The 16,592-nt window shown below is 48.3% G+C and overlaps 1 protein-coding gene across 3 annotated transcripts; it reads right to left on the bottom strand.

Annotated features, from left to right (window-relative positions):
• Positions 1-1,597: 1,597 nt before the first annotated feature.
• Positions 1,598-15,532, bottom strand: HEPACAM (hepatic and glial cell adhesion molecule; the record flags this gene model as incomplete). Of its 3 annotated transcripts, none has more annotated exons than XM_080816794.1 (7): positions 1,598-1,900; positions 2,428-2,498; positions 2,798-2,871; positions 3,410-3,509; positions 3,807-4,088; positions 4,813-5,154; positions 15,283-15,532. In XM_080816794.1, the coding sequence occupies 7 exons, from the start codon at positions 15,365-15,367 to the stop codon at positions 1,598-1,600; spliced, it is 1,257 nt and encodes a 418-aa protein (XP_080672920.1). The 3 variants fall into 3 exon arrangements, with proteins under 3 accessions (XP_080672920.1, XP_080672918.1, XP_080672919.1); XM_080816792.1 differs by having other exon boundaries at positions 2,642-2,871; positions 3,416-3,509; positions 15,283-15,367; XM_080816793.1 differs by having other exon boundaries at positions 3,416-3,509; positions 15,283-15,367.
• Between the last annotated feature and the right edge of the window lie 1,060 nt (positions 15,533-16,592).

The raw sequence follows: 16,592 nt of genomic DNA, 5'->3' as shown, positions 1-16,592 counted from the left end.
CTCCAAGCCCTGCATCTCCCACCTGCCTGAGCAACTTTCCCCTGCAGGCAGGATCTTATTCTGGATAAGAACCCAAAGTTAGGGGAGCAGTTCTGGCCAAGAAGGGAAAGCCACAAAGGCACCTGCTCAGTGAGCCTGGAGAAGCGCATGGGGACAGGGAGCTGGGAGGGGCATGCTGTCGAGGTAAGGGTGAAGGGGGCCAATTAGAAATGTTGTTGCCCTTGCGGCTGGAACAAAACTTGCCCCAGTGTGGAGTGGTGGGGGACAGGGGTGTTTCTCTGTAGGATGGTGGAGAGTTAGGGCTGGAGCTCAGGAATTTGGGGAGAGGCCAGGGATGCAAGGGCCCCTACAGGCATCAGGGACGGGAGGTTAGAACAGAGAAGCCCTCCTTCACTTACAGCTTTTTAATTGTCCTCACTCCTCACACAGTAGATTACTGTGTCTCCTGCAAACTGTTCAAGAGGCAGTGACATGGGCATGGCCTGGTGACGCAGAGGCCCAACCTCTCTGTAAATCTATGCTTGTGTGATTAGGGAGTCTGCCCTTGTCCTATCTCCTGGGATCCAAGTATCCTGGAACAGGGCAGGTGGGAGGCTGGAGGCCAAGCGTTGGAGCTTGTCTCCTTACCATCCCGGGCAGCAGTAAGCCTCCTCCTCCTCCCCTTCCCTACCATCATTCTGCAGACTGGAACCTTATTCTCTTAGAGCTGAAGGAAGCCCAAGGACCTTTCCCAGGGATACTGATTGTTTGAAAGGCTTGTTTTGTAAGGAAGCTAGGGAGAAGGCATAGGTGTGAGGGTTTCAAAAAAATGTCTTCACTTAATCTAGCTTTCTGGGTCACAGGAGTGAGAACCTCCTTCTCTATAGGAATAGAGAAGGAAAGGATGCTTGGTAGCCACTGACTGAGGCTTTGGGAGGAGGCGAAGCTCGGGAGGCTTGAATCCTTTGCCCTTGCTAGGGTGCAGGTCAGGGGTCAAGGGAATGAATTTGACTCCTGCCTCATCAACTGGTATGCACCCAGGTACCAGATGCCTGGAGAAGGGTGCTATAAGGCACTGCCTTCACAGTAATTCCCCTGATGCTCAGAACTGTCCTCTGTGCACCCACTAACCGGCAAGTTTAGGACAGCTGTTCCTTTTGGGTAAGTGGCGTCTCTAATCCGAGCTTGCCAAGAAAGTGTCCCGGGAAAAGGCATTCGCTCAGAGGGGAGGAAGGTGGGTGGGAGCACAGAGCTTGGTAGGAAGGGCGCAGGGGAGTCATGGGGGTTAGGTTACTGATGTTAGTTTCCATAAGACCCTTGGGGGATTGGGCCAGAAATTTAATAATCTATATGGTCCTAAAAGGGCACAGCCCATACCCACTGAGAACACAGCCGGTGAAACCAGGAGCAAACGCGACCCGGTTTCACCACTTGAGACACTCCTGGCTGCCCCACTGCGTCCCCATGCCTAGGCTGGTCCCCACGCGAGACCCCCGCGCCCTCGCGGGGACCTCCCCTGGCTCCTGGCGGCAACGGTCACGGCTCCCCCCCAACAAGCCTTCCCAGGGCACCCGGCTCTTTGCAGGGCGCGCCCCCACCCCGGGGGTGCCGAGGAGGCTCAGGCGCTGATCTCCACCGGGCTGGCCTCGTCTTGCTCGCGGATCAGGTGCACGCCCGCAGTCCGCAGTGTGCGCGAGGCGCTGCGCGAGCGGCCGGGCGAGCTCGGGGCCCGGGGTGGCGACGTGTGCGTCCGGCAGGTGGCGGGGGAGCGCGCCGGGGAGCGCGGGTAGCGGCGGGCCGAGCGGATGGGAAGCCCCGGCGAGCGGCCGGGTACTCCCGGCGACACGGAGTAGCCCGGCGGGCCAGGCTCAGTGGTGCTCCGAGGCTCCGGGGCGGGGTTCTCCTCGGGCTCCGGGGAGTCCTGCAAGGACACGCGCCGCCAGGGTGAGCGCCCCGTGGGGGGCGCTGGGCATACGGAGCTGAAGGAGCAGGGTTCCCTGCACCCTCCCACCCGGTGCAAGGCGGCAGACAGAGGTCTGGTTTTTCTGGCCATACAGACCCTTCGTGGTGGTAACAGGTGCTCGGTAAATGCTGACATGCATTAATTTGAGCATTCTGTGCCCTTAGTCTCCTCTTCCCACTTGTCTGGCCCAGCCTGAGACAGACTCCGTTGTAGAACAGTGGGGGAATCATCAGAGTTAGAATCCAGAGACCTTGACCTTGAAGCCTAGATCTGCCACTTAATGTGTATTTACTTGTTTGATCCTGGGCAAGTCATTTCACCTCTGTCAGCCTTATTTTTCTGAGCCCTAAAGGGCGGGTGACACAAATATTTCCCAGGTTTCCTCGGAGTGCTATAAAGAGAGAGCAGTTCCATGTGGCTATGGCACACTGGAACGCGGTAGGGATCACCGTGTGTTTGTGGGGCACCGACCCAAGTGTGCTCACCTTATCTTTCAGGATATACAGAGCCATGGGGTTCTTCCGCTCCTGCTCGCCGCCTCGTGGGAGGGTATCCGCTGCGCAGAGCGAAGAGTGGGGGTGGCTGGCGCTGTACAGGATCCTTTCCACCAGCCAACACCTACACTCTTCGCTCCCCGAGGGGCCAGTCGAGGCCCCGCCACAACCTCCACCAAAGGATCCGGAATACCTGGGGTCCTACCTTGGCTGCACGTCTCCCTGCTCTGCAGTCTTCGTGCACTTGGTGGAGGAAGGGGCCCTGCACAGCTGGCTTCCTTGCGGCCCACTTCTGCCTTTTCCCAGCAGCCCACTGATCTGAGTGACGATGGGATGGGTGAGTGGGTGGCTGGGAGCTCACCTTCTGGTTTCAGGCGGTCGTCGTTCTGGTCCATGTATTCCAGGGAGCTCTGCTTCTCCAGCTTCCTCTTCTTCCTGCAAATCAACCCAGCAGCCTCTGAACAGAACTGTTGAGTGTGAGCCGGGGAGGGTCTGAGGGGCAGGGTCACAGGAGGAATCTGGGGGCCATAAGAGAGGCCTTGTAACAGAAGATGGGCTGGGGGCAGCTGGAGTGGCAGTAGTCCGTGAGCTTTGGGATGAGTCGCCTCTAGGTTTGCGTCCTGAGTCTGTGGCTGGCATCGCAGGCAAGTCCCCGAACCTGTCTGAGTCTCAGTGTTATTATCTGTAAACTGCGGATAATCATACTTAAAACGCAGTTCATTAACCACAGCCACCATGCCCCGCCCACAAAAGGTTCCCTAAGGGAAACCATTGTTGGGGGGGGCTGTTGGGGGTTGGGAGCCCAGAATGTAGTTCCATACCCAGCACATGCAAGGCTAAGAGGGATCTCCCGGGAAGAGGTGCAGGGCCCTGGAGGGATGGGAATTTAAGAGACTCAGAGAGAAGCCTAGAGCACGGGGTGGGGATGGATGGAAGGATTAGGGCACTCAGGGTGTGGAACTTGAAGAATTACCCAGACTTTTTGGAGGGTTTCCAGCAGGCACAGACTGTCACCAAGGTCACAAGGAGGAAGATGCCTCCTGTGGACAAGATGATGTAGAGGGAGCTTCTTCCTGGGGGGAGAGAGAGAGGTCGAGAGATGGGAGAGAGTTCAGAGGGGAACATGTCTGGTGAGAAGAGCTCCTGCAGCAGGAAGAAAGAGAAAAGGAGCCCCGTGCACATGACTAGCCTATGGCGGGCGGAGCCGGCTGAGCCCACTTCCCACCTGTTGCTGGCCTCCCTGGAGAGCTGGCCCATCCCTGCCTCTCTCTCCCCATTTAGGGGCCCTCTGTCTGGGCTGTCCTCGGTCCCTCACAGAGCCGGCCTCTCGGGATTTGGAGTTCCGAGGGCGAGAAGACAAGGGCACTCACTGTACACGGTGATCTTGATGGGCAGGCTGCGGCCCTCGCTGATGGGGTTCTCCACCACACAGCTGTACAGGTCATCGTCCTCCATGAGCACGCGGGTGATGGTGAGCACCTTGTGGTCAGGGGACAGGAGCATTCTCGAGTCATTGAGGAGGGGCTTGCCATCCTTCAGCCAGGTGTAGCTGGGCTTGGTGCCGTTCTCGTGCGAGCAGTTCAGGGTGAAGGCCTCGCTGAGCTCCAGCACGGTGGTGGAAGCCACTAACACCTGTGGCCTGGAAATGGGCACTGAGTCCCAGAGGTGGGGGAGCCTGTGAGCCGGGGCCAAACAGCGTCTCCCCTCCGCTTCGTAACTCCCCGCCTTCCAACACGTTGCAACTCGATTTGTGGTCTGAGAGGCCCTTCAGGGATCACCAGCCCAATCTTTCCCCATAATCCACCCATTCATTCATTCATTCATTCATTTCTTTACCGATTATTTGTGGAGCACATACTAAGCACAGAGGGTACAATGCTGAATAAGACAGCCATGGTCCCTGCCCTCACGGACCTTCCCTTCCTTCTTCTCAAACGCCTTTTCAAGATGTCTTAAAACTGGCCCAGCCTGGAACATATTTCAGTTGGGCTAAACCTAGGTTCCAAACATCTGGGTTCCAATATTGGCTCTGTCACATACTAGCTGTGTGACCTTGGGCAAGTTAGTCAACCTCTTCGTGCCTCAGTTTCTGTATCTACAAAATGGGGGTAGTTACATTAACTATGCCTACATTTATTATCAGCATTAAATGAGTCAAGATATGCAAAACACTTAGACTAGTTTCTGGCCCACAGTAAGCACTCCGTGTGCATTAGCTGTGTCCTGTCTGCCAAAAAACTCTGATGGCCGACTGTCTCACTCTCAGCTCCCAAGTGGCTTCTGTGTTGGTGTGTCCGGGGTCTGGCTAGTGTACTGGGCAGACCCTGCCCACATCTCAGGACCAGTCCCATCTCCATCCCTGTCAGAGCACTTTACCATCCACAGTGAGGTTGATGGTCTTCTCCCCGGTGAACGTGTCATCCGTGATGGAGATCTCAACCTCATAGGTGCCCTCGTCGGCCAGCTGCAGGTCACTGAGAAGCAGGGAGCCATTTTCGAAGAGGCGGATGCGGTCTCGGTAGTCAGGCCGTAAGGTGCCAATGACCTCTGTGCCAATGGACTGTACCACGGTCACTGGCTTGTCCCGCTTCAGCTGCCACTTCACCACGGGCTTGTCACTGCTCGTGCTGCTGTACTGCACAGAGAGCAGGGCCGACTTCCCCACCGTGCCATGGATCAGGCGCACCGGGCTGGTAATGTTCACCCCCTCCAGCGGCTCTGTGAACAGACACCCATGGGGAGAAGGCAGTATCAGACTCTTGGCTCCCTACCCCTCTCCACCCTTTATGTCCTCAGTTGTCTTCATGCCTCACCCTCTGGGCTCCTCATGCCCTATCAGTCCTTCCTTCTTACCCTCTGATGCCATCTCCTCGCCCACGATAGCTCTGGGCCCCTCTGATCCTCCATCACCCCTCACACCCATCCCATTGCCCTCAGTCCTTCTTCTCGCTGGCCCTCTGCCTCTGGTGGTTTTCTCCAGCGCCTTTCTCTTGAGGAAGACCTCCAACTAACCCACACACTATGTGCTCCATTCACAGAAACATTTATTGAGAACTTCCCATGTGCCAAGTACTGTTCTATGTCCTGGGGATGTATCAATGAGCAAAACAAACATAGACCTCAGGGTGAGTTTGTCAGATTTGCTTCTTGATTGGGGATTGGGAAAGTAGGGAATGGAGAAGCGTGGAAACAGAGATTCATAGAGAAGGGAGTGTGTCACAAGACAGTGCCAATAAAGGGGAAGTTTAGGGGCCCTTCGTCATTCATACCGAGAGTCTCCTCTCTCCTTGCCCTGGTGGCAAGGAACATTTTACCAGGCCTGCCCAGGGCTGAACAGTTCTTCAGCTGAGTAGTTGGTTTTGGAAATACACCCAGGCCCCAGCCCAACAGGCAACTCCTATAGAAGAGGGATTTGGGATGGGCAAAACAAAGAGTTTGGAATCAGAAGACCTTGTAAGATTGGGCTCCACCACCTTCAGGCTATGTGGACCTGGGCAAGCCATCGTTCTAGGGCACATTCTTCTCACTTAGAAAATCAGGATACAAGTAACAACAAGAACTTCCTCATCAGGTTCACAAAGGAAAAGCACAACACGTACATCACCTACTGTCATGTAGTGGAGAGAACACAAGAGTGAGCATCAGACACTTGGGCCCTTATTGTTGACTTTGGACCTAGGAGAAGTCACTTCTCTGTTTGGGACTCAGGTAGGTAAAATAAGTGGCAAACTTCATGTTACAACCATTTGTTCCAGCCCTGCCATTCTGGGATCTTGCCATCGTGTCCAATGGTTACCCCATCTAGAGTTGGATCTCATATTTCAGAGATCTCTTAGGGGGCTTTGGAGCCTGAACCAATGCCATTCATTGGTATAACATGTCCTTGTAGAACATTACGACTACCCAAAGGAAGGTCTTCTGGAGAGGACGTTAGTTGGGAGCAGGGCTGAGTTTAGCTAAACAGACACTTACAGGTCAGGTTCTCAGTCCCTCTGTACCCCCAGCTGCTCTCTCTGATGGTCACTGCCTCTGAAGTTCCCTGTCTCTTTCTCCCACTCTCCCACTCTGCTGTTATTTTTTAAATTTGGGGAAGTTAAGTTGTACCTTTCCCTTCTTTATTCTTCTCCTTGAGCTCAAAGGACCCAGCCCAAACCAGGAGGGCATTAAACTAAAAGGTGAGTTATGGAGATCAAAGCAAATGTAATAAACCTATTCAGTCCATTTTTGGAACAAGCTCTTTGTTAAGGAGTGAGCTCATCACCTTTGAAAGGGGTCGAGGAAAGGCCCATTGCTGTTCTTTCACTTCTTTGTGCCTCAGTTTACTCCTCTCTATAAGGAGGTTGTGGGCCCAGATGATCACAAAGGGTCTTCTCAACTCTGGCATTCTATGATCCCTTACCTGCCAGGTATGTTAGAATCATAAAACCTTAAAAGTGGAAGAGACTATTTGAATGATTAAAGCTGCCATACATAGGACTATGATATACTTTTTTTTAAAAAGACTCATTTATTTATTTGAGAGAGAGAGAGCACACAAGAGAGCAAGGGAGGGGTAGAGGTAGGGAATATCAAGCAGACTCCCCCCTGAGCATGGAACCCAATGCAGGGCTGGATCTCATGACCTGAGCTGAAACTAAGAGTCAGTTGCTTAACCAACTGAGTCATCCAGAGACCCCTAGGCTTGTTATCAAGAGGAGTTTTGATTTGGGGGAGGTAGATGGACAAAATCAAATATTTTCAAATATTTTTTATTGAAGATATTTTTCCCATAAAAGCATGTATAAAAATGAAAATAAAATCTAGTTCTGGCTCAAAGATTTGGTAGAAGAGATGGTGGCAACCAGACTCCTGTCCTCCCCAATAATTTGGGGCACTACTAGGAATCCCTCTGGCTCTGCGTATCAGACTGAAATCCATTTGATCACATAATACTTCAAATTTCTTCCAGCTCTCAGTTTCTGTGATTGTTTAGGTGGGATTTCCTCCCTAGCCACTGCGAGGTCCCAGGCTTGGCTTGATTTAGAAAAACAAGTTTTCAGAGTTCCCTTAATAGGCAAATAGACTTTGGTATGTGGGACTAGAGGTGGCCCTGAGAAAAGTCATTGAGTTTCATTAAAGGCCATGGTGGTGATGAGTAAATGGTTGGGGAACCTCTGTTCAGGACACAGTTGGAAGCAGTGGCGTGTGCATGCGTGAGGGTTGTATATGCAGAACCGTCCTGCATCAGACTTTGAGGGTTCTCATTTCCTCCATCCAGGAGGCTGGGAAGTGACAGTCCCAGCTCCAGGGAAAAGTGGAAGGGACTCCCCCTCCCTTCCATCTTCTCTGGCCCTCCCTTGAGCTTCCCCTGTGTCCTGTCTCTCCTATCCCGTACAAGGTCCTAGTGGTCCTTTTGTGATGTCTTCCCAGCTCAGATCAGTTCATTTTGTCAGTTTAAATTTGATTCTTCTGCATAAAAACATTGGAAAAGCTACCGCACATGGATTGCCTTAGGCTTCACCTTCCTCTAGGTGGGCACCATTCTTGTGTGCAGGAACATGGGTATGACCATGAGTCGCAGGGGTGTATGTACACATGTTCAGAAATGAATGGAGCAGTCTTTCCGAGAAGTTAACAAAGAGAGTATTTTGCTGAGCAAACACTGTTTCCAAAAACTCTAGCCAAAATTAGAGTTGGTATTAAGTTCAGGGTTCTACAACTTTCAAGGGACACAGAGAACTGGGACAGGGGCCAAAGCAGGACACAGAAATGAGGAAATGGCTGTAACAACTATGATCCACAGTGGAAATAAAAGGGGCTAGGGCTATTCAACCTTGAGAAGTGATTAACTTAATCACGGTCTTTGAGTCTCTGAGGCATCATTATGTAGAAAGTCTCTGTTCCCACTGGTGGCTGAACAAAAGGAAATTGACATCACAGCAAGATTTACCTGTCAACTTAAACTGTGCCATACTGATAGGTGGCCTCTCTCAAGGAGGGTTTTGTCCAGCAGTGACAACCAAGGAATGTTAAGCTTTAAAATATGAGAATGTATATGCCAGTGGCCTTGGGTTTCCTTAAAGCCTCTTCCTTTAAGGGAATCATCATCTCTTCATTTTTCTATGCTCCTTTATGCTTGGCACAGTTTTCCTTTTACCAGTATTTGCCTGAAATTTTCCTTTTAAAAGTGTCAGTGAGATGATGCCAAACAGCTATTCTAGGATTTGGTCTTTATACACCTAATCCATACTCACTAGCACCATGGGCTGAAGTTATATCCTTTTTATGGGTCTTTGTCTTGTTTGGGTCTGTCACCACAAAGAAGTCCCTCTGGCTATCACAGATACCCTTCTCTGGCTTTTCTCCAATTCTATTATTATTATTATTATTATTTTTTTGAGGTGAAGTGAGCAGAACTGCATACAAGAATCCAAGGGTGGTGAACGTTTATAGCAGCAATGTCCACAATAGCCAAACTATGGAAAGAACCTAGATGTCCATCAGCAGATGAATGGATAAAGAAGATATGGTTCATATATACACAATGGAATACTATGCAGTCATCAAAAAACCCCGAAATCTTGCCATTTGCAACAATGTGGATGGAACTAGAGAGAATTATGCTAAGCAAAATAAGTCAATCAGAGAAAGACAATTATCATATGATCTTTCTGATATGAGGAATTTAAGAGGCAGGGCAGGGAGGTTATGGGGGGAAGGGGTTGGAAAAAGAAACAAGATGGGACCAGGGAGGGAGACAAACCATAAGAGACTCAATCTCAGGAGACAAACTGAGGGGTGCTGGGGGGTGGAGGGGATAGGGTGTCTGGGCTATAGACACTGGGGCGGATATGTGCTATGATGAGTGCTATGATAAGACTGATGATTCACAGTCCTGTACCTCTGAAGAAAATAATACATTATATGTTAATTTTAAAAAGGAGGAAAAAAAAAGAGAAAAGAAAAAAAGAATCCAAGGGTGGCACATAGCGTGGTTTTCTAAAGGGAAAACATTTTGCTTTCCGCTTTTGGTTTTTAATGTTCTTCCTAGTGATCAATGCTCTGAGAAATAAGCCCCTTCTTTGTCCTTTCCTATAGGTGCCCTACTGATTACATACTTGTTGAGGTTACTGTGTTGGTATCCTGTTGAGACCTCCAAGGGGAGATAAGAGTGTGAACTCATTTTAAGTGTCAGTCATTCAGGAACACAGGAGAAAGCCAGGAAACAGAAAGTGTGAAGAAGGCCTTTGGGATCCAGAAAGAGAGAGGTCTTTGTACCTTTCTATCTGTACTCTAAAGTGTATAGATATTCAGTAACGTGTATATAGCTAATAGGTATTAAGATGGCACACAGAGATTTACCCTGTTTTAGATCAGAACAAGCACTGCTGTTAAGCTGTCAACTCTCCAAAACTGACTTATAAACTTAATACAATACCAACCAAAATCATAGGAGGTTAACCTTGTGATAGTGCACAAGACTAGACAAACAGATCAGTGGAATAGAACAGAGAGTCTAAAATTAAACTTATATATGACCACTTGACTTATGAAAAGGTGATGCTTCAGTGCTCTGGGGGAGGGATTCTTTCTGCAATAAATAGTGCCAGCCCATCTAGGAAAGAAATGAATCTTGATCCTTACCTCACACCTTACACAAATATCAATTCTACGTCAATTATGGATCTAAATGGGAAAGGTAAAACAACATTAGAAAAAAAAAAAAGGAAAACATAGGAGAATATCTCTGTGCCTTGAGGGCAGACAGATTCCTTAGGACACAACAGTGGTACCCATAAAAGAAGGAAGTGATATATGAACACAATAAAATTAAGAGTTTCTGTCATCAGAAGACACCATTAAGAGAGTAAAAGGCAAAAAAAAAAAAAAAAAGAGAGAGAGAGAGAGGGAGAAAGAGAGAGTGAAAGGCAAGCTGCAGGATGAGAGATATTTGCAAGGCATATATCCTATAAAGGACTTGTATCCAAAGCATATTTCTTAAACTACAAATCAATACTTTTTAAAAAATCCAGAAAACTCAGTAGAAAAAGGGGAAAAGACTTAGAAGAGGTACTTCTAAGAGGTACTTCTAACTATCCAAATAGTTAATAATGATATGAAAAAGATACAACTTCAGTAATAATAATAATGGAAAAGGAATTTTAAACCATAATTTGATACCACCTCATACTCACTAGGGTGACTACAATGAAAAAGAGATGCATACAATTGCTGGTGAAGATGTGGCATGTCTGGAGCCACTGGTGGGACTGTGGATTGATCCAATCACTTTTGAAAATTGTTTGACCATATCTACTAAAGTTAAATACACACATATAACTCAGTAGTTCGACTCCTAGGCATATCCCCAAAGAAATGTGTACATCTGTTCACCAAAAGACAGGTACTAGAGTATCTTAACAACTGTCTCAATAGAGCCCCAAACTAGAAACAACCAAAGTGTCTATCAAAGTTGAATAGAAATATAAACTGTGGTATATTCGTACGATGGAATGCTATAATGCACTGAAACCAAACAAATAACAATTTCAACAGCAATGCGAATGGATCTTACAGATTTGGTGTTCAGCGAAAGCAGCCAGATACAAAAGAATGCATGCGTATGATTCCATTTATACAAAGTTCAAAGACATGCAAACTTAACCTGTGTTAGAAGTTAGGATACCACCGTAACGCTGGGGGAGGGCAACAGTAACGGAAATAGAATGCACATGATTCTGAGGTGCTGAAATGTTCTATTTCTTGATCTTGGAGTCTGGTTCCATGGGTTCATTCACATTTTAAAGGTTCTTTAAACTGTATCCTTATGTTAAATGCACTTCAGTACATAACTTTCTGTTAGAAGAAAAAGATAAGACCTACAATGTGGAGGTAATTTTAGGGCTAAATGGATGGAAGCCAGGTAAGGGACTTCTTCCTCTTGGGTCCCTAGAGGATGGAATAGTTCTAGGATCTCAGAGAGTAAAATTTTGCCCATCAGATTATCTAGATCTATGGCATGCCATGTTCATGTCTGTATGTCGGTGTTCTAGCCTCTAGAAAAAGCCTTGTTTGAATGTTTCATGAATTGGGCTGTGATCAATTTAGGAAAGCCTCATTTGTCCATGTTAGGCACAAAGCATTAAAGACTGAGTGTTGGGCACCTGGGTGGCTCAGTCTTTAAGCATCTGTCTTCGGCTCAGGTCATGCATGATCCCAGAGTCCTGGGATTGAGGCCCACATCAGGCTCCCTGCTCTGCAGGAAGCCTGCTTCTCCCTTTCCGCTCCCCCTGCTTGTGTTCCCTGTCTCGCCAAGTCTCTCTCTGTCAAATAAATAAATAAAATCTTAAAAAAAGAAAGAAAAGACTGAGTGTTTCTTACCCCCTTTAAGTGCTGATCATAAAAAACTACATTTTCCAGACTTCTTTGCAGTTAGATATGGCTATGTGACTGACTTCCAGCCAATAGAACCAGTGGAATTTATAGGTACCACTTATAGTTTAGAAAAACCTCTCTCCTGTTGTTGGTTTTCTGTTTTTGTTTTGTTTTGTTTTGTTTTTTTGTTTTTTTTGAATTATTTACCTGAAAGAAATGGAGAAAAACCTCAGGGTGACAGGGTGACTACTGGAAACACATGTCAAAATTGATAGAGAGCTTTATCAACTTGGTCCCTGAGAACTTCACGGAGCAGAGCTCTTCCTCATCCCAGGCCTAGACTGGAACTGTATTGTCCTATTACATAGTAATATGTACTATTACATGGAACATATTTGTCACAGAAGATGGCATTTTCCTAACATAGTGAGCATGGCAGAAATTCCTTGTGGGATCTTAGCTCTTTGTTGTTGTCTCAGCAATACCATGGCCCAAGCCTGCACTTACCTCTTACCCACTGTCGGTCATAACTAATATCCCATCAGCCTAATTTATATGTTGTGCTCTATTTACTGGCTCACATTTTCCTACACAGAAGATCCGTGGTCACCTTTAGTTTTTACCTGGTCACACTGACTGACGAGGTCTTTCTATCATTTTTTTCCTTGCCGTCTGATGACCTGAAAGAATTTAGGGACAGCTCTGACTTGTGTATTTCCCTGTGTACTTTGTATTCTCGATTCACCGCCTCTGTATTTCCAGCTCTGGTGGTTCCTTCCACTCGTTGTAATTTCCACCGAGACCACTCTCACCAAGGCGAATAGTTACCTCTGAATTGCCATCTCCAACAAACTCTTTTAGTTGTAATATTATAATTAACAGTTGAGCTATAATTGGTTCTTGATATACTGGAACTCTTTGACACATCTGATGCTCATTCTCCAAAAAACTCCCAACTACCCTAACTTTTTGGACACCACAGTCTTCTAGTTCCCCCTCTGTCTCTCTCACTGTTCCTTCTTGGCCTCCTCAGAGGGCCTTTTTTCCCTCTAGCTTCCTCTACAAATCTTGGGGTTACTCAGTGTTCCATGTGCAGCCCATTTTATCCTCCTAGGTGATATTATCCATTCTCATTGTTCTGGATTTCACCTATAGGCTCAGAGCTCCCACATACCTCTCTTCAACCATGACCTCCCTGCCCCCCATCCCACCCCTGCTTTAGGCTATTTTACAATTTCCCATAGATGTCTCATGGGCATTTCAACCTAAGTACACACAGTACTCATGATCATACCCACAACCCTGTCCCAGTGGTCACTTCAGGTTTCACACAGAAATCCTACCACCCTCTCTGGATCCTCCCACTTCCTATGGATCACTAGGTCCTGACTTTCCCTCCAAAATATTGTCTCCACATGCCCTGTTCCCCCTATTAACTTATTTATTTATTTGACAGAGAGAGAGATCACAAGTAGGCAGTGAGGCAGGCAGAGAGAGAGGGGGAAACAGGCTCCCCGCCGAGCAGAGAGCCCGATTCGGGGCTCGATCCCAGGAAGCTGGGATCATGACCTGAGCCGAAGACAGACGCTTTAACCCACTGAACCACCCAGGCACACCCCCCCAATTTTTATCTTAATTCCAGCTCATGTTATTTCTCTCTTGAACTATCACAATAGCCTTGTTATCAGTTACATTGTGCCCCCCCCCCACAACCCCAAATTGATATGTTGAAGTCCTAACCCTCAGTACCTCAAATGGGACCTTATTTGGCAATGGGGTCATTGCAGATGTAATAAGCTGAGATGAGGTCATACTGGAGGAGAATGGGCCCCTAATCTAGTATGACTCATGTTCTGATAAAAAATGGAAATTGGACGCAGACACAATCATAGGGAGAATGTCCTGTAAAGAGAGAAGTTCTGCTGCCCCAGCCCAGGAACTACCTAAAGCCAGCAGAGAGGCCTGGAACAGATCCTTCCTTAGCACCCTAAAGAGAATATGACCTTGATCTCAATATTTTAGCCTGCAGAACTGTGAGACTAGACATTTCTGCTGTTTTTTTTTTTTTTTAAGATTTCATTTATTTATTTGACAGGCAGAGATCACATGTAGGCAGAGAGGCAGGCAGAGAGAGAGAGGAGGAAGCAGGCTCCCCGCTGAGCAGAGAGCCCAATGCGGGGCTCAATCCCAGGACCCTGGGATCATGATCTGAGCCGAAGGCAGAGGCTTTAACCCACTGAGCCACCCAGGCACCCTGACATTTCTGCTGTTTAAGCCACCCAGTGTGGGGTTCTTTGTCACAGCAGCCCTAGCAAATGGATACAAGCTTCCCTGCCTATCTTGTTTGCCTCCAGCTTCTTCCCCAATGCCTCACAGCAGAACAAGCTCTCTGAAACACAAGCCATCCAATAACCCCTCTCCCCCTTCTCTGTTTACAGATTATGTCCCAGGTTCCTTAGTATGGTTTACAAGGCTCTTGGCGAATTCACATTTTCCTCTCCAGCTAAGCTGAGTGGCTGGGCTGCCCCCAAATGCGTGATGCCATTTCAAAATATTGACCTTTGCCCATTTCCCCAACTATAATGCCCGTTCCCACACCTATTTAGTATTCGCATCCTTTAAAATTTAGTGCAGACATTCCCAGGACACCTGCCCAGATATGCCTCCCCACCCCACCCTGCACCACGAGCACCAGCTTTGTGGACGGGGTAGGTGACGTCTCTCTGATCCCCGGCCTCCTCTGTGTATCAGACACATAGGAGTTTCTGCATTTCATTAGAATGATCTTTGCATCGGTTTGCCCTAGCAAACTGTGAATTGCCAAGCTCTCCAGAGTAGTGTGTGTGTGTGTGTGTGTGCGTGTGTGTGTGTGTATACACCCATGCCCACACACACACATACACAGAAACACATCTATTTAAAGTAAGATCGGTTCTCTAAGGAGTTGGTAGGGGGCAGTACAGAAGGTAGGTGTCTATGGCACGGGGTGAGTTCTGGATAGATTGGTGTGATTTCCAAAAACCAAAAACCAAAAACCAAAAGTCTCATTATCTCCCAAGCTTACTTCATCTCCCTTGCTGTTGTACACTCAGGGCAGCCAGAGTGGGGGTTGGGGAGGCCCAAAAACCAGATCTCCCCCACCCCTCCAAGCCCCATCATGATCCCTTGGAAAGAACGCCGGACTGGCCCACGCCAACAAGACATCCCATAAGAAATGGCCCACTGCCCTCTATCTAATGTACTGAATGCCGTGGGAGCTCCAAAGTCATGCAGCCATTTGGGGGAGGGGCGCAGGGGCCGGGCGGGAGGCGCAGAGAATGAAGAAATACATTCAACACTAATGCCTGAATCGACTGAGATGCTTCCCACGGCCGCTGAGCTCTCTCCCCTCCTCCCACCTTAAAGGCATTCTGACCTTCAGCTCTCCCTCCCTCCCTTTTGCAAGTAGCGGGCCCCCTCTCCAGACCCTCTCTTACTCTTCTGGTCTCCTACCTGTCTGGATCAGAAGAAGGTAGACAAAAGGAGTGAGGCTCAAGGCACTGAAGGCTCTGGATGGGGCTCCCCTTTCTCTCTTCATTTTGGGTGGCGTTCTCCAGCTCCGGCGCACACAATTAGCATGATTTCTCCACTCTGGGCACGTCCCTTTGTACCACTCGGAGTTTCTCTGCCCGAACACAACTCTGCCAACTTCCCTCTGAATACACAGAGCCCTGTGTATTGCTGGGCTTGTTCTTTCCTCTCTTTCAGACCAGGCATTTTCTAGTTTCAAAGCACTACATCCCCGGGTTGGAAGGGGGTATCTGTTTAGGATACAATCTTCAGAGCGGGTTCTCATCGGATGGGTCCCATCCGTTCTTTGCCTGCCTGTGCTGAGCCCCACTACCTACCAGGGGGTGATGAGGATTGGGGCTCAGTGCGGGGACTGGCCTGGGACACACACTGAACTGGATCTTGTGTCCCAACCTCCCCTGTCTCCACCTCACGCTCCGTGTTCCTGCGAAGGAGGGCGCGTGCCAGGGACAGACCTCCAATAAGCTCCGAAAAGGGAGGGAGGGGAGCTTTTAAAAAGCCCGGGGAAAGACAGACTCCAGAGAACTGCTGAAGAAATGGAAAATCCCTGTTCCTCCCCCAGGAAGAAGACTGGAAAATGGCTCGAATTCTATTATTTTCCTACCTGTCCTCGTCCTGCCTGGTACTCTCTCTCCTATCACAGAACCACATAGATGCTGGGGACCTCTTTCCAGTAACCTCTTTCCAGGAACCACTCTGTTCATTCCCCTGCCTCCAGCCAATTTTCTAGAACATGTCAGAACACAGATGAAGGTAATACCCTAACAGCCAGGATCCTGGTTCTGTTAGCAGCTTTGCCGCCTACTTATCTCCTCTTGTCTAGAGGACAAGACCCCTGACTACTGTGTCCGCACCTCTTCAGGAGGGCTGTCAATGGAATGTATGCTTACGAACTGTGAGATCTTGGGATGGGCTTACCATCTCCTTAAGCCTTCAATTTCACATCTTCTTTGTAGGGTACGTAACTTCATTGTAGGAATTGTTGAGAGGATTAACAATAATTCAGTACAGTGGAGGGCCCTGGAAACTCTTTGTTAGAGAGATAACATTTTAAACTTAAAAAAAAAAAAAAGCAACCCCATTGCCTCTTCTTTTCTTTCATTCCTGTAGCAATCTTTATATTTTGATGAGATCAAAGTTTACAGCTCCCCTCTTGGTTGTCTCTGAGCCTGGTCTTAGTCTGGTAAATGTGGTAGCTCCCTCTTGAAGGAGTCTTGTTACATATGGGAGAA

The sequence above is a fragment of the Martes martes genome (assembly GCF_963455335.1).
Source record: "Martes martes genome assembly, chromosome: 10".
Taxonomy (NCBI): Eukaryota; Metazoa; Chordata; class Mammalia; order Carnivora; family Mustelidae; genus Martes; species Martes martes.
Note: the sequence above shows the minus strand (reverse complement) of the source record. Positions and strands in the feature narration are given on the sequence as shown.